Below are 26750 nucleotides of genomic sequence, written 5' to 3' on the forward strand. Positions count from 1 at the left end.
TTCTCCCTATCCTTTGCGGCCGACTTGGTTAGCGGTGGAACCAAAGACCATTTCCACCGCTGGGCGCCGGAACATTCTGGCGCCCATGGCCTCTTTGTGGCGGACTCGAGGGGGTCCGTCACTGTACCTATAAGCGGCTGAGGAGGAAGGTGCGCCCTGTCATCCGGCGCACTCACTGTGGAGGGCCTTTGGGCATCCGCGGAGAAGCTGCACGTGGGCGGCTGCCGCCGGCGGGGTCGCCGTTGTGAGCGCAAGTGTTCCGGTAACCCCGCCAACAAAGCGGCGAGGTGGCATGTGGGGGGGTTTTTAGTGGGTATACCGTGGCCTCATTAGCCAATACGGGAGTCCCACATAACCACTAGGGTCCCCCCTCGCACCCTAGTGGTATGCGGAACGCATTTTCCCCCCAAAACAAAAAAAAAAAAAAAAAAAAAAAGGTTAGTGATCCTGCCTACACCCGGTAGCCCTAGGTAGGACATTTATTTTTGTGATGATCACAGATATTTGTTCTTTTTGTGCTATTTTTCTATGACCTATAAAGTGCCGACTAATCGCCGACTACAAATGTGGCCGGATAGTCGGTACATCCCTACAACTTACCCCGTGTGGTGACGGGTTAAGAATTTCACCACCCCCTTTCTTCCCGTGGGTATCGTAGAAGTCGACTGTGGGATATGGGTTAAATTGTGGCGTAGGCGAGAGGCTGGTGGTAACCTGTCACTGCAATGTCACAATTTGGATTTCTTTCAACCCCTTTTTGCCAAGAGTGGCACTGAAACTTAGTAGTTCATGTGCTCTGTCTACCCCTTTATGGGATACAGGCGTGATTATATGTATGTTATTTCAACTTAATCTGCTGCTAATAATATACATACATGTTGGTTGGTATCGCCGTGGCCGGGTGGACTACTGGTAAGGACGTTATCCGTGTATGTTTTCTCGGGGTTCGATTCCCCGCTCGGCTACAGTGGACTTGGTCGCCTTTTTTAGTGTGCGATATCTATTTCAGTTTATAATCTCGCTACCTACTTCCTGTTTCGCCTTTCTTTATAATATTTATGTTTGTAGAAAAAAAAATTGCATTCATCGAAAATGTTAATTTACGTGACTTAATTCTTTACAAACAGATCAAAATAAAAACTGAAAAAATTACAAACTTCAACAAGCTTTATTATTATTATTACATAGACGTTCAATATAAATACGGATTCACTTATTGAAAACTTATTTGTAAATAAAAAAAAATTAAAATTCAGGCGACGTGCATCAGAGTATAGAGAACCAAGTTTAAGTACAGGAAATGTACTAACAGAAGCAGGACTTTGTCACGTCATTTCTTCTTGGCGTCCTTGAGACCGGCGCCGGCGTTGAATTTGAAGAAGATGATGTCTCCATCCTCTACCATGTAGTTACGACCTGGAAGTAAGGACACAAGGTTGTAAACGTGAAGTTACTTGATTATTATATATCTATGATCGATTCGTGGATCGATGCATCTGCCTTTGTATGGCTTGAAAATGCAAAGGCAGCACAACTAAATTAATTGGTTTGACTCTACCTATAAAAATAATGATAATGAACTCCATCGCAAGGCTCGGATCCGGTTTATTTTTTACCGGTTAAAACCGGATTATTTCGATTTTACTCCGAAATTTCTATAGAACGCGAACGTTATGAGAACGTTTATTCGACAAGCGGCGAGACGCACCGGCGCCGCGTAAATGCCTACGTTCACATAGCGACTTTTTTTGTTTGGTTAGAACAGTAATTACCTATCATGCTGTGGAATAAACCGGTTTATTTTGTTCTAAACCGGTTAATCGAACGAAACCTTTATGAAAGCGTTCCCCTAAAAACCGGTTTAAAAATAGCGGTTTTTCGAGCGAAAACGAAATTTAAAGGTTTTGCCGATAACGATTTGAAAATTTAACCGGTATCCGAGCCCTATTCCATCGACAATGGTTGGCAAAACTGAAGTGCTGGTGGCCTAGACGTAAGAGCGTACGACTTAACGACTTAAGACTGTGCCTTTACACTAGAACTGTAATTCGATATTACCTTGCTGTCGGTATTTGCCGACTTTCTCGAAGTCGGTGTGAATTGAATCTGACCCGCAGTTTGAAGCACTAGGAATGCTTCAAGTTACCTTGTTGCCGGCATCTGCCGTTAGACTTGCAGGCGGCTTCAGACCCTTCCTCCTTGAAGCCCTTGTAGTGCATAACCTCAGCCATGATGAATCCTTTCTCGAGGTCGGTGTGAATGTGACCCGCAGTTTGAAGCAATAGGAATGGTTCAAGTTACCTTGTTGTCGGTATTTGCCGGCAGACTTGCAGGCGGCTTCGGAGCCTTCCTCCTTGAAGTCCTTGTAGTGCATGACCTCAGCCATGATGAATCCTTTCTCGAAGTCGGTATGAATGTGACCCGCAGTTTGAAGCAATAGGAATGGTTCAAGTTACCTTGTTGTCGGTATTTGCCGGCAGACTTGCAGGCGGCTTCGGAGCCTTCCTCCTTGAAGTCCTTGTAGTGCATGACCTCAGCCATGATGAATCCTTTCTCGAGGTCGGTGTGAATGTGACCCGCAGTTTGAAACAATAGGAATGGTTCAAGTTACCTTGTTGCCGGCATTTGCCGGCAGACTTGCAGGCGGCTTCAGAACCTTCCTCCTTGAAGTCCTTGTAGTGCATGACCTCAGCCATGATGAATCCTTTCTCGAAGTCGGTGTGAATGTGACCCGCAGTTTGAAACAATAGGAATGGTTCAAGTTACCTTGTTGCCGGCATCTGCCGGCAGACTTGCAGGCGGCTTCAGACCCTTCCTCCTTGAAGTCCTTGTAGTGCATGACCTCAGCCATGATGAATCCTTTCTCGAAGTCGGTGTGAATGTGACCCGCAGTTTGAAGCAATAGGAATGGTTCAAGTTACCCTGTTGTCGGTATTTGCCGGCAGACTTGCAGGCGGCTTCGGAGCCTTCCTCCTTGAAGTCCTTGTAGTGCATGACCTCGGCCATGATGAACCCTTTTTCGAAGTCGGTGTGAATGCGACCCGCGGCCTGTGGCGCTTTTGTGCCTTTCTGTAATTGAACGAAATAGATACATAAAATATTACTGCATTATTGACTAGCACTCGTACATACAATTACATAGGGTAATAGGCTACTAGACTCATATCGAATTTGGCACAATAAATGATTGTCTTCTGTATTATTTGACATAAAAAAACAATATTTACAGATTTTGGGTACTAAAAGTGTATGATGACTACATATTTTCGAATAAAAATGAGTGTAATTTTTTACTTATTTTGGCCACCGAAAACGTTGTCAGCGATGTAGTGACGTCATCGAATTCGAACCTTACTGCATGTCAAAACAATCGCTGACATATTGAACTTTATGCCTTCAAACTTAAAAAGTCAGAAAATGTTGTTTTTTTTTAATAGAATGACCTGATGCACAGATAATCTATAGATTAACATGACTGTGTTGTTTTCGCCTGATTACATAAAAGTATACTTTAAAAATATTTTCCCCTCACTAGCTCGGAAACACGTGTTTTGTCCTTTAATACCAGCGGGTAAAAACGTATTTTATCCACTAGTGGGTAAAGTAATTTGACCTTGAATAAAGGCAAATTAAATGCTTTAAAATTGATAAAAGTAGGTGAATCTAGTAATAAAGATGATTTACCAACTGTGGAACTATTGGAAGCAGTGATAAACGCATTTTTTGCGTTGCAGTTTCCTCGCTATGGTGAGGGGAAAAGTTTTGTGTTACACTCGGGTGCAAATGTATTTTACTTCTCGTGTGTTAAAATACAACTTTGCCCCCTTGTATAACAAAGAACTATTTTTTGCTGTTTTGAAGTCATAATAAAATATAGTAATATTTTATTTCGGTTAATTGGACAGTACTTAATCATATAAGGCAGACTTTGAAAAAGGGTATAGTAGTCTATTTCTATCCTAGTTACTGGCCTAAGGCGTGTTTGACGCTTACCCATGAAAGACTTCTATTACCTACCTTGTTCCTTTCTGCCTAAATATGAAGTGGCCAATTAGTATAGTATTTTAAAAATAATAATTTAGAAAATCATTCAGTTGTAGGTATTTATTGTCCCCTTCTGTAGCCTTAAGCCAAGGATACACTAGGGGACAAATGTCCCACGACATGTCAAGCGAAGCCGGCCGATTTCGCCTGAAATATCTGGCGACATCGCGCGACTTATATCCGCAGCGATATCTAACGAAGTCGTACGACTTCGCAAGACTTCGCCTGACATATCTGGCGACATCGCGCGACACCCGATGTCACTGCCCACACGTGTCGCGCGATGTTGCCAGACATATCGAGCGAAGTCCGGAAACGTCGCGTTACATCACCCGATGTCACTGGCGACACGTGTCGCGCGATGTCGCCAGACATGTCGAGCGAAGTCGGACAACGTCGCGCTACTTCACCCGACGTCGCTGGCGACACGTGTCGTGGGACATTTGTTCCCTAATGTATCCTTGGCTTTATGTGGCGTGATAGTAAAGCCCTGCTTGTGTGCTTACTGGTCGGGAAAAAATGGATTGGGATTATAATATTCTGTACAAGCCGCTATGAAAAAATTAACAATCATATTTATATCAATGATTTTACACATCCATACTAATATTATAAATGGAAAAGTGTGTGTATCTGTTTGTTTGTCCGTCTTTCACGGCAAAACGGAGCGATGAATTGACGTGATTTTTTATGTGGAGATAGTTGAAGGGATGGAGAGTGACATAGGCTTAAGGTTGTAAAAAAAACGGTTTTTTTTCTGGCTTGAAAAAAAACCGTGAAAAAAAAACAGTTTTTTTTCTGGAGTATGTTTTTTTTCTAAAGTACGAAATCTCAAAATTTGCAAAGTAGTTAATACTTTTATACGGTTTTTTAGACTTAATGTTAACTATTAAACGAATTTAATCAAATAACTTTAATTTCTGGTCTTATAAAAGTAACATTTACGAAATCTGTAGTTTGTAGTTATCACTATTTACTTTTGGCAACACCACCGCCTCTCCACGCTACACGCCGCATCGGGGATTCCCCAATAAACGTTTGTATACTGAATTAAAATGTACGTTATTGTTATTGAAACACGTTACAACTCACGAAAAACCGTTATTGTCGTATTATTTGTTCATCTGAAAAAAAAACCATATTTAGAAAAAAACCAAGGTGCTCTGTTTTTTTTCATAATTCTGAAAAAAAACATTTGGTTTTTTTTCTATTTACAACCCTACATAGGCTAGTTTTTGTCTCTTTCCACAGATCAATACAACAAGATGGCCCTTACAGGGCGACTCGCGGTCACCAAGCATACGACAAATCAGGTTTATAAAAGTTTGAACGCGTGCGACACCGATCAGTAGCGCCCAAGTATACGACCCGCTAACAGTGTCCGTGTCCGCTCGGGAAAAAATCTTAAATAATCAATTTTGGTTGCAAACAATGGTCTCTTACAGCATAAAGTGGTGTGGCAAGTCTTCTAACACTTCTACATGTAAAAAAGATGGAACAACATTCCACAGTTAAGTCAAATTAATTATTTTGTTGAATATTGTTTATTGTCAGCGGAGTTCATTTATACTGGTCAATATGGTTGTGCTGAGCGGCGCCGAGGCGCGTCCATCCCTCTTTACCGAGTTAACAATGTGATATGCTATCTCTTTCACGTAAACGACTAGGCATGGGGCCATGTTAGTTTATGTCTGTTGCGGGAACTTCGTACTGCCGTTCGTACCATGTGCTACCATTTTATGAAATATAAAAGAAAGCAGATTTGTAATAGTGAATAATTATCTAGAATCTGTAGAGTCTGTAGTGGTATTTAGTTCATTGATTAGTTTAGAATATTTAGTTGGTTATTTAACTTAGTAAACGTAAGTAAAAATGCACAGTTTAGTTATTAGTTACTAGAATGATTTTTATTGAGATGCTATCACAATTATCATCCTCCTTGCGTTATCCCGGCATCGGCATTCGCCACGGCTCATGGGAGCCTGGGGTCCGCTTTGGAAACTACTACCAAGATTTGGCGTAGGCACTAGTTTTATGAAAGCGACTGCCATCTGACCTTCCAACCCGAAGGGTAACTAGGCCTTATTATAATTTAATTATAATATTATAATTTGTTGCAAAACAAATTCACCACAGTACTGGTACCGGTACCATTGTCTATAATAGACATGTCCCATTCCCATCCCTACTGCTAATCATAAAGGCGCGCCATTATTTGAAACGACCAATGGCAGCACCGTGCGCGCCCGCCTCACCCCGCAAGGATTGGTGATTTGCGTCTCGAACAATATCGCTTGCATTTGGCTTCTAGTGGGGTGTTCTGTGTCTCTTTCTAATCCCCTATTTCTCTAAACTGGGGGACATTCCGCAATTTTCGAATTTAACGCGAGCGAAGCCGCGGGCAAAAGCTAGTGTAAATATAGGAGGGGTTTAGTCTAGTAAATTTTGCTAGATTTCGTTTACTGTAGTAGTTTACCTGAATGATCCAGGCCTTGACCTCGTCAGCGCCGGCTGTGAAGAAGTACTCCAACTGCAGAGCCTTGTAGCCAGCTACGATGATTTTGTCCAATGCACTGAAATAACGAAACGTTTCACAGGTATAGCAGGCTTGGTAAATGATTGCAAAGCACGTAATAAAATGAGCATGCGTCAAGTAAGTCGAGGCGCCCTTTTCCTGGATTGTTACCTTACAGTTATCATTTTCTGGGGTACCTAGCCAACGCTACAATCGCGTACGCTTCGTAAACGTATCGTAGCTAGCTCTCCCTCGCTCTTCTGTAGTGGGCATTGGCACGACAGAGCCAGACTGCGTTTCGACCGCCACGTAGCATCAACTCACTTCGGCTAGGCCGTGGCAGTAAATGGGGGTTATTTGTATAGGCATAGTTAAGTGACATCTAGCAATCACGTGTCAATTACGCGTCAAATTGCGTGAATTATCAGTACCACTACTCGATACCAGGTGGCAACTGTGTCTCGTCTGACAAAAATATAATATTAGAACAGTTTACAACTTATATTACAAGCAGAAGGAATTGAAAACAGAATACTGATTAATTCTATTGTAATATTAGCTAAAAATTGGTGAGCATTAGACTCTTCGTTCGTCGCGACATCTATTGACAAGTATCAGTACTGATAATTTACGCTAGTTGACGCGTGATTGTCGCTAGATGTTACTCAACTATGCCTATACAAATAACTCTCATTTACTGATGATGGAATTACAACTCTTCCCTTACTTAGTCATCTATGGCTATAGCGAAACAAGATTTAAATAAATAAAAAAATAAATAAATATTGGGGACACCTTACACAGATCAACTTAGCCCCAAACTAAGCAAAGCTTGTACTATGGGTGCTAAGCGACTGAATTGAAGTGATTTATTTCTATTTTCAAACTTGAAGGATGAATTAGCAACTATACCTGGTGATGCCGTGTTCCTTGAGGAAGGCTTGCCTCTCGGCGGGTTCCATATCCAAAAGCTTAATTTCCAGCACACCAAGTGATAGACCAGTATTTAGGTCGTTCCTATAGATACACTCTTTCAGGTACCTAATATTAGCTGTCAATATGAACTAGTGAGTATACCTGGTGATGCAGTGTTCCTTGAGGAAGGCTTGCCTCTCGGCGGGTTCCATATCCAAAAGCTTAATTTCCAGCACACCAAGTGATAGACTAGTATTTAGGTCGTTCCTGTAGATACACTCTTTCAGGTACCTAATATTAGCTGTCAATATGAACTAGTGAGTATACCTGGTGATGCCGTGTTCTTTGAGGAAGGCTTGCCTCTCGGCGGGCTCCATGTCCAAAAGCTTAATTTCCAGCACACCAAGTGATAGACTAGTATTTAGGTCGTTCCTATAGATACACTCTTTCAGGTACCTTAATATTAGCTGTCGATATGAACTAGTGAGTATACTTGGTGATGCCGTGTTCCTTGAGGAAGGCTTGCCTCTCGGCGGGCTCCATGTCCAAAAGCTTAATTTCCAGCACACCAAGTGATAGACCAGTATTTAGGTCGTTCCTATAGATACACTCTTTCAGGTACCTTAATATTAGCTGTCAATATGAACTAGTGAGTATACTTGGTGATGCCGTGTTCCTTGAGGAAGGCTTGCCTCTCGGCGGGCTCCATGTCCAAAAGCTTAATTTCCAGCACACCAAGTGATAGACCAGTATTTAGGTCGTTCCTATAGATACACTCTTTCAGGTACCTAATATTAGCTGTCAATATGAACTAGTGAGTATACCTGGTGATGCCGTGTTCCTTGAGGAAGGCTTGCTTCTCGGCGGGCTCCATATCCATGAGCTTGGTCTCCAGCACACCGGAGAAGGGGATAAGCGGCGCTCCCGGGTCGTTCTTGTCGATCCATTCCTTCAGTTTGGGTAACCTTCAATGGAAAAATTAACATATAATTAATAATAATTAGGGATGTCACGAATGTCGCATGTGTCACATTCGCGAATGCGAATGTGCGAATGCGAATATCGCTGAATTTCATAAAAAAACAAAATAAAAACCAAGCAATCACCAACAACCCGCTAGGTAAAAATGCTTACTATTGGTCAAAATGCCGAGTACGAACTTCACGCCGTACGAATTTGAGCTATCTGCGCATGCGCGAGTCGACAAGTAGCAATTGGAGCGGCCGGCGCGGGCGAGGAACAAGCTGCGACTTGCACATATTCGCATTCGCAAAACATTCGCATCGTTTGAAGCGAATGCGAATGTCAATGCAAATGTTTAAAAAAATACGAATCTTTCGCATATGCGAATGCGAATGCAAATATTCGTAACATCCCTATTAATAATTCACCCTGTACATAATAAATAATAATAGCGGATCTTCTATATTAGGCATCTAGCCTATTATTCTTTATTAATTTGAATTGTATAAGGTCTTCTAAAACCGTTTTCGCTTAGCACCATGGAATCTGATAGCTGCCCTCACTCACTACTTTATGTCACACAAGAATGTACTACTAATGACCTAATGACAGTCGACTTACCATTTATTCTTCTTTCTAATGTAATCCTTCTCAGACAAGTTGACGAGATAAAGCGCTGGTTTCGATGTGATGAACAAGTATTTGTTTAGTATTTCTATCTGTAAACAAAAACAAACCAAATGAATATATTTATCTGTTTTAGCACAGATTATTAATAAGTTACTAACGTAACAGATCCTTCACTTGCCCGCAAAACGACGAATACCTACGATTTATTTATAATACTAATAAGTTACTACGTAAAACTTAGAAGAATAGTAGGTACGTGCCACGCGACTACTCAGGCGCCCGCCCCTCGGCCACTTGATCATTCGTATGAACGGCTAGCGTGTAGGTACAGTCAACCAATTGGAACCCTAGGCCACTCTACAACCATGTCAAAATGACAAGCAGTAAGAGATTTCTTACAATCTGATTTATAACGTCACTATGACATAGTTTTACAGTGGCCTAGGGTTCCAATTTGACTGTACTTAAGGGGCTGACAACACCCAACTGCGCAAAATTGATGTTACTGGCGCAGTTTTTTAAAACAAACTATTAGTTTTAGTAAGGCAAGTAAATTATATGTTATTATTCATTATATTTCAACGAACATAGCCGTACTCGATACACGATTTAACGAAATCGGCTCGATAGAAAAAAATTGCAAAGATTGGTCTCGAGTTCGTCATTTAACGGTTCTATGTCGTTCAATTATTCACTTAGTTGTCTTTAATTAAAATTACAATAACAAAAATATATATGTCTAAAACACTGACGAAACAGATTGCACAAATAATGCACCTTTCTATTTTATTTTAATATTTTCCCGTACTTTTCGTACCTAGCCGCCCTGTTTTAGTGACATCGCGCTTTCACTTACTCCCATGCGAATAGACAGTGTACGCTAGCGTCAAGGTCATTGGGTGTTGTCAGCGTCTTAACGGGCGACCGCGATCGAGTGACGTAGGCCTAGTTTTAGAGATTTGGCCAGTGGCCATTAATGTTTTAGGCTTGTAGCCGCTTAGAAAGTCAGAATATATCATCGAGCGTGCTCGTGTCGGTGTCAGGACTGTCAGAAATTACACGAAGGTCTTAGGTATTTATCAGACGTTGACGAAATGAGCTGGATTTTGTATATCATATATGCATACAAAACAGGTTAAATAAACTTACATCAGCTGCACTCCAGTCTCCGAACCGTATGTGTTTCTTTTCATCAACTAAAACAGCCTTTATCCTTAACAGGGCGTCCTGCAACAGAAAATATTTTTATTTGTTAAATACCTCATACCGGCTCTGCCGTTCATCAAGACATCTTCGTTCTAAACATTGACAAATTAGGTTACAAAATCTGTTAATAAGACAGTGGTAGAAAACTAGGCATTGAAAAAAATAAAGAACGTACGTTGACCTCAAACGAGCTCAGTGGAGGAGCACCTCCACCTTAAGACACAAATGAAAATGAAAATGAAATGAAAATGAAATATTTATTTTTCAAGTAGGCATATTACAATGCGCATATGAACGTCAAATAAAGCTACGCCGGCTCTAACCCTACGCCTCAGCCTCGAGAAGATTTCAGTCCCCCCTCAGTTGGGAGGGGGGTATCCACTATGGGACCGGCAAGAAACTCGGCGGGCAACTTCTTTTCAAAACATTACATCTTATAATTAACATGCATTAAATAACAACATACAATTTAACATGCAAAAGTATTCATCAAAGAATATGAACAGACTAGGTACTCTATGGAAATCAATTTCAATAAATTATATTAATGCTTAATAATACGTCGTTCTTCTTCAGAGAAAACATATCAAATTGTCATAGAAGAAAAAGATAATATGAATCTCAATATCATTAAATATGTAATTTACCTACACAACATAAAATATAAAATATTTGATGTGCTTTCTTATCTGAACTGTGTCCTCTATACATAATACAATTATTTTAATTGCTATTCGTTTTTTGTAGTTTCTGGTTCGGGCCATGCATGTTTGTCTGTCAAATAGTCCTCGACTCTGTAATAAGCCTTTAACATCAATGATTTTTTTAAGTAGTTCTTAAGAGCTGGGAGGGGTAATCTCAAAGCAGTGTCAGGTAACTTATTATAAAAATGAATGCATTGCCCAACAAATGACTTCTGTACTTTACGGACACGAAACTTCTTTATGGCAAGCTTATTTTTGTTTCTAGTGTTATAATTATGGATATCAGAATTCTTAGTGAAACAGTCTAAATTCTTAACAACATAAATTATACTATCATAAATGTATTGGGAAGCTACAGTTAAGATATTAATTTCTTTGAAGAGTTCTCTTACTGATTCACGTGTTCCTAAGTTGTAAATAGAACGAATGGCTCTCTTTTGTAATACAAAGATAGTCTGTATGTCAGCTGCTTTGCCCCAAACCAGAATACCGTATGACATTACACTGTGAAAATAACTATGATACACTAGGCGAGCTGTCTCAACATTAGTCAGTTGCCTGATTCTCCTAACGGCGTATGCGGCTGAACTTAATTTGCTTGCTAGTTTCTTTATATGAGGACTCCATTGTAGATTTTTGTCCAATGTTAAACCAAGAAACAGTGTTGTATCTACCATCTCTAAGCATTCATCATTCAAAAGTATTTTTGTATCGATTGGTTTAACATTCGGCAGAGAAAATCGAATACATTTGGTTTTCTTAGAATTAAGAAGTAAATTGTTGACAGTAAACCACTGCAGTACATCAGCTAACGTGCTATTAATTACATTGTAATCCGTAGATTTTCGGTCAACATTAAAAAGCAGTGATGTATCATCAGCAAAAAGTACTATTTCACAAAAGTTTTTCACTATACATGGCAAATCATTTATATAAACCAAAAACAGGAATGGACCTAAAATTGAGCCTTGTGGCACTCCTAATTGGACTACAGTCCCGCTAGAGCAAGTTTTGTTAACAACTACTGTTTGTGTTCTATTGCTAAGGTAAGAAGACATAAAGTTTAGGGCATTTATAGACAAACCATAATGTTCTAATTTCAAAATGAGCGTTCCATGATCCACACAATCAAAGGCTTTTGAAAGATCACAAAATATGCCAATTGCATCACAAGAATTTTCCCAAAAATTATATATATGTTTAATGAGTACCGAAGCAGCATCGGTCGTGGAACGGCCCCTTGTGAAACCGAACTGTTTGCTTGTAAGTAATCTATGTCTGTTGAAGTGTCCCAGTAGATCATTTAACATTAGCTTCTCAAAGACTTTACTTAGTACAGGAAGTATTGATATGGGACGGAAATTGGTTATATCACTCGAATCACCCGATTTAAAAAGCGGTATGACTTTGCTACATTTCATAAGATCTGGAAAGGTGCCTTGTGAAATTGAAATATTATATATTACGGCCAAGTAAGGTGCTATTATATCTATGACATGACTAATTACTTTAACTGATGTTCCCCATAAGTCTTCCGTTTTCTTTAAATTGAGTGACTTGAATGTTTTAACAATATTTACAGAGTCTACTTGACTAAATTCAAATGAATTATTACATTTCTTAACATTAGCACAAAGTAATGAATGGGCTTGAGCCGCAGAAGAATGTAAACATTTTGTGGTGTTAACGGCTATATTTGAGAAATAATCTTCGAATGCCGAGGCAACATCGCTGTTCGACACTATTTGTTGATTATCTGATACAATGTTGACTTGACAATCGCGTGATTTACATTTACCAGCTTCTTTATTTATAATACTCCAAGTTGTTTTCACTTTGTTGTCCGACACTTTCAATTTAGAACTAATAAAGTTTTTCTTGGCAGTTAAACACACTTTCTTGAAGATTCTTGAGTAGTTTCTTACATAGTCCAGGAATTCTGAATTCTTGTTCAGCTCTCTCTCACCATAAAGTTCATAAAGTCTTTTTCTACTTTTGTGAATACCTACAGTAGCCCATTCACTAAACTTTGTTTTAACTTTTGACCCACTAATAGATTTCACTTTGAAATTGTTATTAAATTGATTAAGAATTACATTGAAAACATCTTGATACAAATGATTACAGTCATAATGCGAAAATGGTATTATAGACAAACTATGTAGAATTTCATTTTTGAATGATTCCAAGCGAGATCCAGTAATGGGTCTATATGTTATTGTTTGTGGAGTATCATGAATAACGTTTAAGAAAGCTGCCCTTTGGCCGCTGTGATCGGAATGAAAACAGTTAAATAATTTCTTATCTATACATTCACAGTTACAAAAAATATTATCTAGGCATGTTGCACTAGTCACACCTACCCGGGTAGGTTCAAGAAATAAATTAAATAAATTAAATGATTTAAACAAACAGAACATTTTAACAGTATTACTAGATGACTCGAGCAAGTTAACATTAAAATCTCCACATACAATAACATGTTTTTGGCCCTTGCATACTAAATTCAGAACATTTTCCATTGTAGATTCAAATATGCTGAAGTCAGCTGATGGTGGTCTATAAACACATACAATAATATATCTGTCTAATTCAACACATGAAATTTCTATAGTTCTTTCTATGGAATATTTTACAACATCTTTGCGCTCTTTACACTTCATACAATTTTTAACAATAATAAGGGAGCCACCATGAGCAGCAGATTTTCTGGCAAAAAAACTAGCTAATTTAAAATTAACATAATCAAATATCAACTGTTCTTTTTTTAACCAATGTTCAGTAATACACATAACTTCAACATTATTACTATCTAAAAATAATCCTACTTCTAATTCTTTGCTGGAAAAACCCTGAATATTCTGGTGAACAACGTTCATATTCAGGTGTTTTTCCGCTGTCTTACAATCTAGTTTAAATGAGGCATGGGGTCCTTGGCTTTGTCAGCTGACTGAGACTTATATATAACACTATTACATCTATTTGGCTCAATATTGAAGGCCAATAACTCCACTAAATATACAAATAATTTCTTTGGCAAAAATAACTTCCGTGGAGCTAGCATGAAGCGCTCAATGAATTTATTTAAGTCAAAGAAATGGTACTTTTTATTAACAGCTATGGCATGGTACATTAAAGAATTATAGTAAGCTATCTTACAATTATAGTCATATGATACATTTTCTGCATAAGGTAGTGCACATAATATAATTTTCCCCACACCAGATTTTTCAATTACATTTAGTGTGGACATCAATTTATCTATGCTAAGCTTATCTACATTAAGACTATTTCCTAATAAAATTACTAATGTAGTACTGCTATCATAACATCCCTTTGAAATAAGGTCACATAAATGAGACAAAGTAATGTTTTGATAACAGTAATTTGTCACTTGTTGCTCTAACTGGTAGCTTAATAATGGGCCCATTCCTAACCCAATCTGATCTGAAAAAACAACAGTCTTACTGACTGCTCTAGGGGCTGTTTAACTACTGCCGCATGCCTAGTTGTGTCGTGGGCCACATCGGCTTGAATAATCTTTGCTGGTGGCATTTGGCCACAATTACAATGTTTTCCATTTAATAATGCCTTACACCGCTCCTCCAAATTTCTATTTTCTAGCAGCAATTTATTAAAAGCCTGTATGTGCTCCTCAACTTGTTTTTTAGTAGTCTCATACATGGTGGATACTGCCAAAAGCTCATCTTTCAGCCTGTTAATGTCGGCATTTAATTTCAGAAAATTTGATTCCTTGACTTCCAGCTCTGAATGACAGTCTTGAACCCTATTTTTCATAACTGTTAATGTATGTTTTAATTTACTATATTTTTTAATACATGCCTGGCCTTTGATCAGCTTTTGGGTTCTCCTAATATACCTATTAATCTTAATGTACTTTTTTAACTTATTACTACTATTAAAGAATACTATGTGTTTGGAGTCCCTACTCAATTGTGTTTCACCGCTTACCAACTCTTGGTACACATTCTGTAACTGCGAAGCATCATAGTGCTCCCGCTCTTTCCTAAACAAATTAAGTTCCTCATTAGCCGCACCCAGTTCTTCTTCTAACTGTGTGATGCGGGCCAAGGCCACTTCATGTGTCACAAATACTCGCCAATGTACAGTCAACCAATTAGAATCCTAGACCACTCTATAACCCCGTCGTATTGACACCGTGCTTTATTTGCTATAGAAGTCAGTTTTACTATTAATGTGAAAGGGTTCTACAGTGGCCTAGGATTCAGATTGGCGCAACTACGTTCCGCGTTCAACTGTCATCAAATAAGATTATTTGTAGGGATGCACCGACTAGTCCCCGACTAGTCGGGAAAGCCAACTATCCGGCCACTTTTGTAGTCTGCCATTAGTCGGCCAAAAAGGCCGAATCGGCACTTCATAAGTAATAGAAAAACAGTACAAAAATAAATCAACAGGTGATGTGGTTGTATTATGTACCAATTTGTTGTGGCTTTGTGTGAAATATCCTTCTTAGGACTGTCACTCTCATAGGCAGGATCACTAATTCACTGCCTAACTATGCCAAACCGGTTGCTAAAAATGGAAAATGTATATAAATATTGTCATAGACATATTTAAAAATATTTTAAGCGGGTTACTCACGTGTTAAGTCGATATAACGTTCGACATGTTTCGATCCATTTCCGAGGATCTTTCTCAAGAGTAACGTTACATCGAATTAACACGTGAGTAACCCGCTTAAAATATTCTTAAATATGTTTGAGTCTCACGGGAGTTTTATAGTTAAAATTCTCATAGACCTGTAGAAAAACTAAAAAATCATGAAAAGCGCGAACGAAGGACCAAAAATGACATTCGAAATGTGAATTTAGTAGAAAAAACTGTTTTGGCCGACTAGCCGACTAGTCGGCCGAGTAATCGGCCACCCAAGCACCGACTAGTCGGTAGTCAGCCTAGTCGGCCACATCAATAGTCGGTACATCCCTAATTATTTGTTAAACGTACGTATTCAGGCTTGAGTTTCTTGTCAGCGCCGCGGCACACGGTACGCTCCAACTTTTCGAGCGAGCTCATGAGTTGTTCCTCATCCTTCAGGCGCAACTCTTCGCCGATTGTCTCCAAGTCACGCACGGGGTTCACTTCGCCGTCCACGTGGATCACGTCTTCGTCGTCAAAAGCACCTGAAAATATAAAATTAAAACAGTGTAAGCTAGCAAATGCCACGGAGGGTTGTTTTAGGCTTTTAAGCTTACGTTAGATTTTAGGGTTATTTTAAGTTGTAATTCACTTTTACTTACTATTTGAACAAACACTTAACGCTTTATAAGCAGAAAAGGTATAGCAACAAAAAATATTTTCCAAAACATTTTTGTTCGCTTTTCGGTGAAGGAAAACATGGTGAGGAAACCGGACTAATTCAAATAAGGTCTAGTTTACCCTTCGGGTTGGAAGGTCAGATGGCAGTCGCTTTCGTAAAAACTAGTGCATACGCCAAATCTTGGGATTAGTTGTCAAAGCGGACCTCAGGCTCCCATGAGCCGTGGCAAATGCCGGGATAACGCAAGGAGGATGATGGTGAAATATTTACAGAATAATATTAATTTACCATTAGAAAGGAAACAAAATTCAAATGGTAATGGGTAAAATAACGTACGGCAAAGATTGAGAATGGCGTCGCAAGCCTTGATGTGGGACAGGAAAGCGTTGCCCAGCCCCTGGCCCTCCGCCGCGCCCTTCACGAGACCCGCGATGTCCACCACGTTCAGGAACGCAGGCACTTTGCTGGAAACAATTTTTTTTATTTTTATAAATGGGCTTACTCTTGGCCACAGACTAGCCAAAGGCAAAGACGTGGCCTACGATGGAGTGAGCTCGCCCAGAAGATGCCTGTTCACTTTTGATTTGAAGCTTGCTGGATTCTTTTTAGGTTTATTAATTTATCATTTAGGCCAACTTGCACCAACCACTTAACTCAGGGTTAGTGGGCGGTCATCCGTCAAATTCCATATAAAACGGTGGGTTAACCCCCATTTTCTTTGGTGCAAGTGGCCCTTAGACTCTTCTGTTGCCGGTAGTGTAACAGAAACCTTGGTGCATCATTCGCTACGGCGCAATTGGCACCTTACAGCCCGACCACGACATTAGTCTAAGGCCGATAGTCCACTACCATATGTTTACCATAGAAATATGATCACAGGCAACATGCCATCCTTTTTCTTCACGTTGGAGAAAAAGGGAGGCAGACAGACCTATGATCATATTTCTATGATAAACATATGATAGTGGACTATCGGCCTAAGGCGGCAGCGGCGGTCATAGATTGGAGCAAGACACAGCGATGGGACTTTTCGTTCGCACCTATGGCTCTTCAGTTGGCTCATTTCTGTTGCCTTAGGGACCGGCTACACTTAAGAGACGCATGTCCTGAGGTGCGGAACGGACGTCCGCGCCACGCCGCCTGAATGTAATTCAAAAGCCTGGGGGTGCGTCTTACGTCCTTCAAAATGTACTGAGGAGACGTTTTTTGAATTACATTCAGGCGGCGTGGCGCGGACGTCCGTTCCGCACCTCAGGACATGCGTCTTATGAGTGTGGATGGTAGCTTAGATCAATGTCGTGACCGGTCCGTTAGACGTCTAGAAACGCGTCAGCCTGATAATCAATTCCTGAAAAACTCACCTTGCCGGTTTGTGATACTCGCAGAGGTAGTCATATCGCTCATCCGGGACCGGTACCCTGCTTGCTGAAACAAATTGCATGGTCAGACACCTCCAACATAGTACACTAAAATTTAATTAGGAAAAAATACGTACCCTGTGATAAGATCGTTTAAGATCGTGAGGAAATAAAAGATATTAATATAATCGTTATCATATTAAATTATCACAAAATAGCTGAAATAATAATATAATTAAACAGGCTTTCTTTAACATTAAACGAAAACATCAACACAACAATAGAGTTACTAGTGTCATGAGCAACAAAAAATATTATCTAAATCCATATCAAGGTGAATTAAACATATATTATAAATTTTAAATTTAAGACGAATCATAGACTATAACAGAGTGGAACGCATCATCTCCACTGCCACCGGAAGCTAGAGACCTTAACTCAGATTTAGAAACATTTCTCTTCGAAGGATGGCGACATAATGGATATTTGGAAAACGGATTATCAATGGCTCTCAAGCGTAAACCAACATTTATCATTAATTTGCATCTAGCTTCGAATACTTCAAGAGATCGCAAATATTTTGGCAAAAAGCTCTTATCTGTACGAGTGTTATGCGTTTTTAGATAAAGCGCTATATAGAGCAGACCCGAAAGCTGTATGTCCAAGCCTGGGTACTTAGGCCTTAGCACATTCACTGAACAACACGCCTCGGTAATCATGTTCCCAACAGTTTGTTCTAAGTAACCAATGTGCGGTAAGCCCATAAGAGTCAGCTTTGGAAACATCTTTGCATCTTTAAAAACAACTACGTTGTAATACAATTGAGGTTTTGCCATAAACTTTCTTAGGCAAACGTCAGAACAAAACAAATAGGTATTCTTGTGGTAGTTCGCTGCAAACTTGCTACTCCCTCTTTCTATTTTTTGTCCAGGTAAATTTTCGGCATAAGTTACAATACAAATGCCATTTTCGTAAACAAGTATTGGGTCGATTCTTTTGACAACTGCCGGGATTTCTGGTACATCCATCTTTATTTGAGCTAAGTAATGATCAGGATTGTTTAGAACCATCTTCAAGTGCTCCTCACAAACCCAGTAATATAGGTATTTATACTGCAGTAAACCTTTTTTGTCAACAGGATATTCGTTGTGTCTCAGAGTATTCTTGGAGAGACAAACGGGGCACAGGTTTTTATAACAAGACATTTTTTGTTTAAACGCTTCGTTCGTAACACACATGACGCCGGCAGGTACAACATTTGAGTGAACTTTGTGCAAATAATGGTAAATCCCTTGGCTCGTTGTCTGAATCTTGAGAATGGCATCTTTCAAACATTGCCACCTGGATTCGTTCGCATTTAAGAGAGAAAGGTTTTGAATGTCGTCCTTCACAAAATCCCTTACACTTGTACAGTTTTTAGCCCAGCTTAAAAACCTGTTTTCAATAAAAGATCTTGAATAAGGCGGTTTATACTTACTGATATCTAAATATACCTCATTCTGTGAATTGTCTAGAACCGTCGTCTTGTCACTAAAAAGATCGAATATTATGAGAGGATAAAGTCCGATCTTTAGTAATTCCATAGCTTCAGCCACATTGTCAGGAAAGCCATCAAAGACACAACCATTCGTAACCGTGTGGAGATCTGTAGTAACAATCTGAACAGCTTTGATAATGAGGTCTGTCTGTATACATTTGCCTTCTCTTAGTTGCATCACCATTTGTTCTGCTAATTCAGTCCAGTGCAAATTATCTAAAACGTGTCGAATAGCTTTGCCTTTTGAAATACAAATTAAACCATATTTTTTAGCTAGTTTCATTGCTAGTTCACTTTTCCCACACTTTGGAGGGCCAATTACGCTCAACTTTAATGGGTACTTAATAAAATTTGTTATGTTATTATTTACAACATATTTCAGTGGATTAAGCCTGAACTTCTTCAAGTTTATTTTACCATTAATAAAATAAATGTATGAACGATGGGCAACAGTATAAACCATGCCTTTATTCTTCATTACTTTGTAGGGATTTACTATGGTGTCGGGATTTTCAAAAATATATACTGGACACATTCGATTAAACTTACTAATAAAGTAGAAACCTTCTAACATAAGACTTTCTGCCACGTCTGGATCGAGTATGAATGTTTGCTCTAGTAAGGATTCGGATCTATTTCTTATGGTTTCAAGTTGGGCTGAAACTTTTCTCAGAGTTTTATTTAATGCCTTTCCATTATTGATAGGAATCATCTTGATTTTTTGTTCTTCCGCAGGTTCTCTCACACTGTCAATGTTTCCGTCGTCAACCTCATAAATGCTATCTATTCGGCCTTCAATTCTTTCGCGAGCGTCGTTTGCATTTTCCCAAGTTCTTGAATCAACTGGCTCGGGAAATTCTTCGACTATCTCGTTATAGTACTTCATTAAGTCAGATTCCTGCGTATCGGTATCAACATCAGCAACCTCCATTTTATTACTTTCTGTTGAAGGTGGTTTAATAGGTTCATCTTCTACTACAGCAGCATTTATAATCTCATCTAAAATTAATTTACAAACTACTTTCTGTGTTACAAAAGACAACCAGTCACTTTTTTCTTTGTCAAATTTCATTTTAGCTAAATGTTTAGCTTCAGTAATTTGAACTTTCCAAGTTTTAAACATACCAGGTGCTGTCCTAGCTAGTACATCTTCCGAACTAGTACTTATATCGATTATAAGATCTGGAATACAGTAGCAAGCTACCATATCCTCAACATCAGATGCCATTCGTGGAAACCCATCTAGCACAATACCAGTGGAGCAAAAGGGTTCTTGAAACCATACTTTTTTTATTAACTTTTGCAATAAAAGCGACAGAAGTGGTGTTCCTTGCTCAAAATAATTATTTAACATACGTCTAAACTCTGTTTCATTTGCCATTAAGTCAGCTTCAAGGTTTTCTAAATTTTCTTCGCCCATTTGTATTTCCATAGCATTTTCTTCTTCAGGTGACGTATCAGTGAAACTGTTTTCATACTTGCGACCAATTTTCTTAAAATGACGCGGTATTAAATAGTTATTTACAAGTTCCACAAAATCAATATGAATTAAACCAAGTTCTTTGGCTACATATTGTGCTATCGTAGTCTTTCCACTTCCAATGCATCCCATTACACAAATTCTCAAACAAGGAATTTGTTTAAATGGCTTGCTGTATGATTGATACTTCGTAACATCTTTGGAAAATATTTCATTTAAACAATTTTCATTAGAAAACAGATGGAGTTTGTTGTTGTATTTGATAGAGTATTCAGGTTTTCCTTCCCATAATACGCCATGGTCATAATACGCGATAGGGCAATAAACATTCGTTTCACATAAGAAATAAGGCAAATTAAAAGTACTAGCATCTTTTGGTTGATCATCGTCTTCGCCAAGATTTTCTATGTCCTCTGGTTCGCCAGGAACACACGGCAAATAATAGCCTTGGCGTAATTTTAATAACACTTCTTCTGTAATAGAAACATCAGTTTTATTCTCGAGTTCGACCACAATGAGACATTTATTAGTTTCTTCTAGCTTAGATTGAATTTCAGTCCAATTTTCCCGAAATTTTTCAATAGCTTCAGTAAACGCCGTTATTTCAGCTTCAGAAACCTCATCAGCGGCTTTTTGACTATCATTAAAAATATCATCCAATACTTGGACCTGATGGTCACGAACTATAAATTTTACAACGGAATGTGGTGACGGAGAATGTTTTTCTTTTAGTTTAATATGGACTAATGGATCATCAGCTAAAATAAATCTCTCTTTATAATGCTTAACACTATGTTCAATCATTTTGTATTCTTTCATGAGGTCTGACTCTATTTCTCGGTTTTCTATTAAAGCTACAGTATAATCAGGCATGAAGCCGGTATCTATTAAAAATCCCCAATATTCTGGATCTGAAGGAAAATCATCAATGACCCATTTTCCATATTGTTTCTCATTAGAAGTTTTTTCAGTAACTTCCTTGTCAATACTGTCTAGAATCTTGCATAATTCAGTCACCAACTCCTCAGGAGTAGGTTCCAGGTCTTTTTGAAGATCATTTGTTACAATGTAGGCATTAATTGCGTCAGTTACATCAGCATCACCCATTACCGGTAATAATGGCTTTTTTGTGCCGATAATTAAGTCATCAGGACCATGTCTCAGTAAAATGTCTTTATCAGCCATTGCTAGTTTAATTTCCGCCACATCATTGACGAATGGAAGAAACAACAACTCGTCTCGATATTTCTGATATGTGGTTAAGAAAGCCATGTCTAGAGGAGGAGGAGGAGGAGGACGTCGTTTTTTTCCTTTTTCTTGTTGTTCTTCTTCTACTTCAACTTCCGGTTCAGGAGGGTCACAGGAGCACACAGCTTGAGATAAGTACTTAACAAGCAAAGGAAGGTACTTTTTAAGATTTTTCAAAATCGAGTCATGCCAAGCATTTAATTTCCTCATTCTTTCGAATTCAGCGGCTTGCCACTCTGCGAATCTTGCATCTTCTACTGTTGCTATTATTTCTGAAAAAATATTTTTTCTTGTGTTTGTATCTTTCTTTATCTTTTCTTCTAGATAGAATTTGTTAAAATTAATGTATTGTGCGTCAAATAGCCACTCAAGACACTTACAGATCATTGTTTTTCCTGAACTTTTAGTTCCAAGAACAATAGCCCTGCATGTAGGCTCTAAATATTCTAATTTAAGATAAGGTCGCGGATTTCTGCAAAACTGTACCATAGATGGTAATGTAGACATAAGATATACGTGTTTCAGGAAAGTAACAGCAAACTTGGGGTTTCCTATTTTTGATATTCTTTTTTTGAGTTCCACAGGACATCTATTGTACCATGGAGATGCATATCTATTGAAACTAACATTATTACTACGCATGACAACCAATTCTTGTACAGTTTGCCAGAATTCCTCCAAGTCATCAGAGGGTTCTTCAAGATACATAGGTTCAGGGATACAAACTGGTTTGATAGACAAGGGGAGAAGCCGTTCTGAAATTTGTTGCATCATTTGATAAATTTGAAGGCAACCATCTAGTTTAATGATAGTAGAAGGTTCAAATTGTTTGAGTTGGCATTCTATAAATTTGAGGAGATGTTTTTTGAAGTTACACATCTGTTCAACAGAATTGTCCTTGTAATTCATTGGTTGCCTACAATAATATTTAGAATTAACAATATGATTTTCTTGCCGGTTAGCATGATCTTCATTAATATCGCACTTAACAGGCCATCTCAAGTCTTCTTGAGTTTTACTGAAGATAGGTTTATAAACAATAGACATATTTCCATAATTCAAATAAGTGTTTTGTTTTTTGGATATAGCGTCTGCATCTGAGCTTGTGATATAGATAATAACATCGGGTTTTACAGGCAACTCCATAACTTGTTTGAACTGTTCTAGCAGTGCAATTTTTTTAGAGGTCATATATGGTTTTTTGTGGGAGATCATTCCAGAACATGGGTCTAATAAAAATTTAGGTAATTCAACTGGAGGTTCCTCTTCTTCTGCATTTTCATCTTCTGGCTCCTGTTCTTCTTCGGCCTCCTCCTCTCTGGCTTCTTCAGCTTCAGCCTGACTTCCAAGAGAAGTAGCAGTCTCATCATCTTTTTTCTGCTTTTTCTTTTTCTTTAAATTAACTATAACATTGTATAAAAAATCCTCTGCTTCTAATAATGAATCTTCATCATGTAAACTACCATAAAGATATTTCTCATTCCAACTTGTTGTCACTAGTGGCATTCCTGACATTACATAACCTCTGTGTTGCACAGCTGGTGATTTCATTTTCTTTTTAATAATTGGGAAAATTGTGTCAAACTTGCATACATTATTATGTCTCATGTTAAAATCCATGCATTTTCCTGTTGATGTTTTCTGTTCCATTTCATCTACTATTACATTTCTGGGGCATAAGTGGATGCAATTCTGTTTTTTAGATATGGATTCTCCCAGTGTGAATGCCCCGACTCCAGGCTTACCAAGAATGAGGAAGCAAGTAGGCTTTGAGTTTAGGAACAGCTCTTGAACATCAATATCAGTCCAGGCATTATAACATTTAGGCTTTTCCGGAAGGGGTGCATCAGTGTTATTCCATCCAACTACAGCAGCACCAAAAGGTGGAATTTTTGAGTCAATAACATGACCGTCACTGTTTTTATTCACTAAATCAATACAGCCTCTAAAATTAACATTTTTATCAATGTTGACATCTTTTAAACCATATTTGTCATCTACATCTAAATTATTTTTAAATGTTTCAAATCTTATCATTTTAACATAAATAATGTTCAATACAAATATCAGAAGTGACTTTGATTTGACAGCTGACTTATATATTTTTTTTCTAGTACTTTTATAACCAGTTCTGTTATAATCTAAAAACTAAAATGAAGAAAGCATATGCAACCTAATTGTTTTAATATGTACTTTTATTTCATGTGTAATTAGTACACAACCTAAGTTTTAATATTTACGTAGATGCACTTGACTTTTTAGTTACACTATTTACTGTAATTTATACATTTATTTATATTTTGCTAATGCATTATATACTAACAACTTTTTTATAGCTCTTCAATAGCTGGGTCCACACAGAGCAAGCAATGACATGCAATGCAATTTCCTTGCATGGCAAACATACTATGTAGACATGCCTTGGCTGAGGCAGTTTACTCAGTAAAGTAGAATGCAGACACTACCTGACAAGCCTCTCTTTGTGTGGACCCAAATAACTACAAAATAACAATTTGAAACTGGAAACTTAAAAAATAAGATAAAAATATATAAAATTGGATACTTATTTTCATTAGGATCAATGGTGCAGAAGGGGAAGTTCTCCGCAGCAGCCTGGCTTTTGGTCAGGACATTGAAGAACGTAGACTTGCCCACATTGGGTATACCCACAATGCCCACTTTCAAATTGGTGCCCACTCTACCAATCAAAGGCTTCTTTTCAGGTTCTTCTACTTTTTTAGGTGGCATTCTGAAAAAAAAATATATTTACTTAGTCACCAACCGACAGACCCCATTGGCGATGGGGAGACAACTTTTCTTCTTAAAAAATGGCCACTGCCCAAGTTATAATGATTTAAGTCAAAGGTCAATATTGCAATGCAAGTGTGTGATTGTCTGATTGAATAATCTAATAGCTTAGTTCAAATGTGTTTATTGTGGTTGCTTGAAACTTTTTAGACTTTATTCCTCTAAGATGTATAAAAGTTTGTTTTATCATTTGATTCAAAAGTAACGCAAAATTTGTCTAACAAAAATTATTGTACACTGTGACAACTAAAACTTTACATTATGACTATGACTTTTAGGTATTTTAATGTTATTAATACAAGCCAATATGATATTTGGCTATTTAAAGAAGAAAACAATATGATATTGCTGCATTTTTGTCTAGCTGTTTTAAAATTAAGGTCAAGAAAAGGACACAGTAATACGTCGGTGTAACAAAAGCAAAGCCAAAATGTAAGTAAATGATTCGGAAATACTTTTAGCTGCATTGGTGCGAGCATACGTTGCGGTCATAAGGACTTATCCTAACCAAATATAGATAAGTGTTAACTTTGTACGATGTTTATTGAACTTGCAAATTTAATTTAAAATGTGTAATAGTCACATTAAAACCTTGATTTGAAATAACAATTACAAACCAAGAGTATTTCTGATAAATTATTTCAGTCGGCTAACCTCTAAAATAATATCAATACTTCAAAAAACTCACCTCTTGGTTCGTATTAATAACACCAACTGCTAAAATAACTCACTTATAATATATTCCACTTATGTTTCACAGGGAAATTAATATTTTGAAAGGGATAACCATACGGATTTAATTGCAAAACGCCGTATCTTCTACGTATGGAAATGGAAATGAAATGGAAGGACTAAAAGGACTTGAAATGAAATGTGTCAAATGTCAAATTTTGTTTTTAAAACTATCTGTAACGGACGTGAACATACAGCCATAAAGTAGACAAACCCTTAAATTTGCCCCTTCCTTTTAAAATTGATTTCGTAAAATCGCTAAACCCAGAAATTGTTTTGTAATGCTATCCCTAAAAACTACAGCTACCCAAGAAATATACTAAAACACGAGGTTTTTATTTATCTTATAAAATAGTCTGCTAAATAATTTCCGTCACTAGAATAAATCGACAAATTTAAAAAATGCAATAGTGAGACTGTATGGCTTCCCACAGACAGTCTTAAAAATTCATAATCTTAAAAAAAACTTGTATGCAATCTGACAGTTCAGATCTGTCAGTGTCTTGTCAGTGTCAGTTTGAACTGTCAGATTGCATACAAGTTTTTTTTAAGATTATGAATTTTTAAGACTGTCTGTGGGGAGCCTTTAACGTCCTATAGAAAATTCAAATTTTTCGCCTTTTTCTAGCGATAAATTGTTTAACCGGTAATCATTTTTAATATACTGCTTTTTCTACTGTCCTGAGTCTAAGTATACTTTTATTAAAGTATGGCCAACACTTCTTAGGAGGCAGTAAGAAACAGGAAAACATTATAGGTACTCATCCCATTCTGTTTGCTGTTAGTAGAAGCGTAACAATTACAAATCTCACTATATTTGAAATGAGACAGTCTTCACCTATAACTTTAATTCAATTATAACTTTTAAAACTTTTAATTTATTTAAATAATATTTGTGTATAGTTTTTTTTGACGTGATAACGTCTAATAACTCGTTACTACGGGCAGCATGCACGAAAAAGATGACGTCATTGTCCCGTTTCGCAATATAGTTTTTGCGCCATCTATTGGCGCGCGTTGGAACTAAGCGGCTGATCGATGCGCTCGGTATGGTTATAGCGTGTGGCCTGAGTAAAGCACCACAGCTGGGACAGATGGCGCGCCCGTGTGTTGTTCTCGTTAAGCAAGTTATTGCTGCAAGTTTTGAGACGCAACTATAGGTAAGAGTGAGTGGCAAATATCTGCATCTCTTTCTAGCATATACTTCTGTCTCAAAACTTGCAGCAGCGCCGCAGAGATGGGCAAATCGTAATCGATTCCGGATTACACGATTACTTGATTTTACTTTGTAATCCACTACTGGGTGTC

The 26750-nt window shown here is 38.1% G+C and overlaps 1 protein-coding gene across 2 annotated transcripts; it reads right to left on the bottom strand.

Annotated features, from left to right (window-relative positions):
- Positions 1 to 1149: 1149 nt before the first annotated feature.
- LOC125227764 (obg-like ATPase 1) lies at positions 1150 to 25546 on the bottom strand. 2 transcript variants are annotated; one of them, XM_048132083.1, is made up of 11 exons: positions 25399 to 25546; positions 24470 to 24651; positions 17641 to 17701; positions 16616 to 16743; positions 15967 to 16142; positions 10217 to 10294; positions 9059 to 9156; positions 8299 to 8439; positions 6521 to 6617; positions 2922 to 3069; positions 1150 to 1416 (listed from the first exon to the last, which is right to left on the bottom strand). In XM_048132083.1, the coding sequence occupies exons 2-11, from the start codon at positions 24648 to 24650 to the stop codon at positions 1331 to 1333; spliced, it is 1194 nt and encodes a 397-aa protein (XP_047988040.1). In that variant the 5' UTR covers position 24651; positions 25399 to 25546; the 3' UTR covers positions 1150 to 1330. The 2 variants fall into 2 exon arrangements, with proteins under 2 accessions (XP_047988040.1, XP_047988039.1); XM_048132082.1 differs by lacking the exon at positions 1150 to 1416 and adding an exon at positions 2588 to 2881 and having other exon boundaries at positions 3037 to 3069.
- Positions 25547 to 26750: the final 1204 nt, after the last annotated feature.

Source organism: Leguminivora glycinivorella, chromosome 7 (genome assembly GCF_023078275.1).
Source record: "Leguminivora glycinivorella isolate SPB_JAAS2020 chromosome 7, LegGlyc_1.1, whole genome shotgun sequence".
Taxonomy (NCBI): Eukaryota; Metazoa; Arthropoda; class Insecta; order Lepidoptera; family Tortricidae; genus Leguminivora; species Leguminivora glycinivorella.

What these genes read in the sequence shown, in the direction of transcription:
- LOC125227764 (XM_048132082.1), bottom strand. Translation starts at nt 24,650, where the DNA reads ATGCCACCTAAAAAAGTAGAAGAACCTGAAAAGAAGCCTTTGATTGGT. An exon ending in GAGTATCACAAACCGGCAAG is followed by an intron (nt 16,744 to 17,640) that starts GTGAGTTTTTCA and finishes AATTGTTTCCAG; the next exon opens with CAAAGTGCCTGCGTTCCTGA. An exon ending in GAGACTGGAGTGCAGCTGAT is followed by an intron (nt 9,157 to 10,216) that starts GTAAGTTTATTT and finishes TTTTGTTTACAG; the next exon opens with ATAGAAATACTAAACAAATA.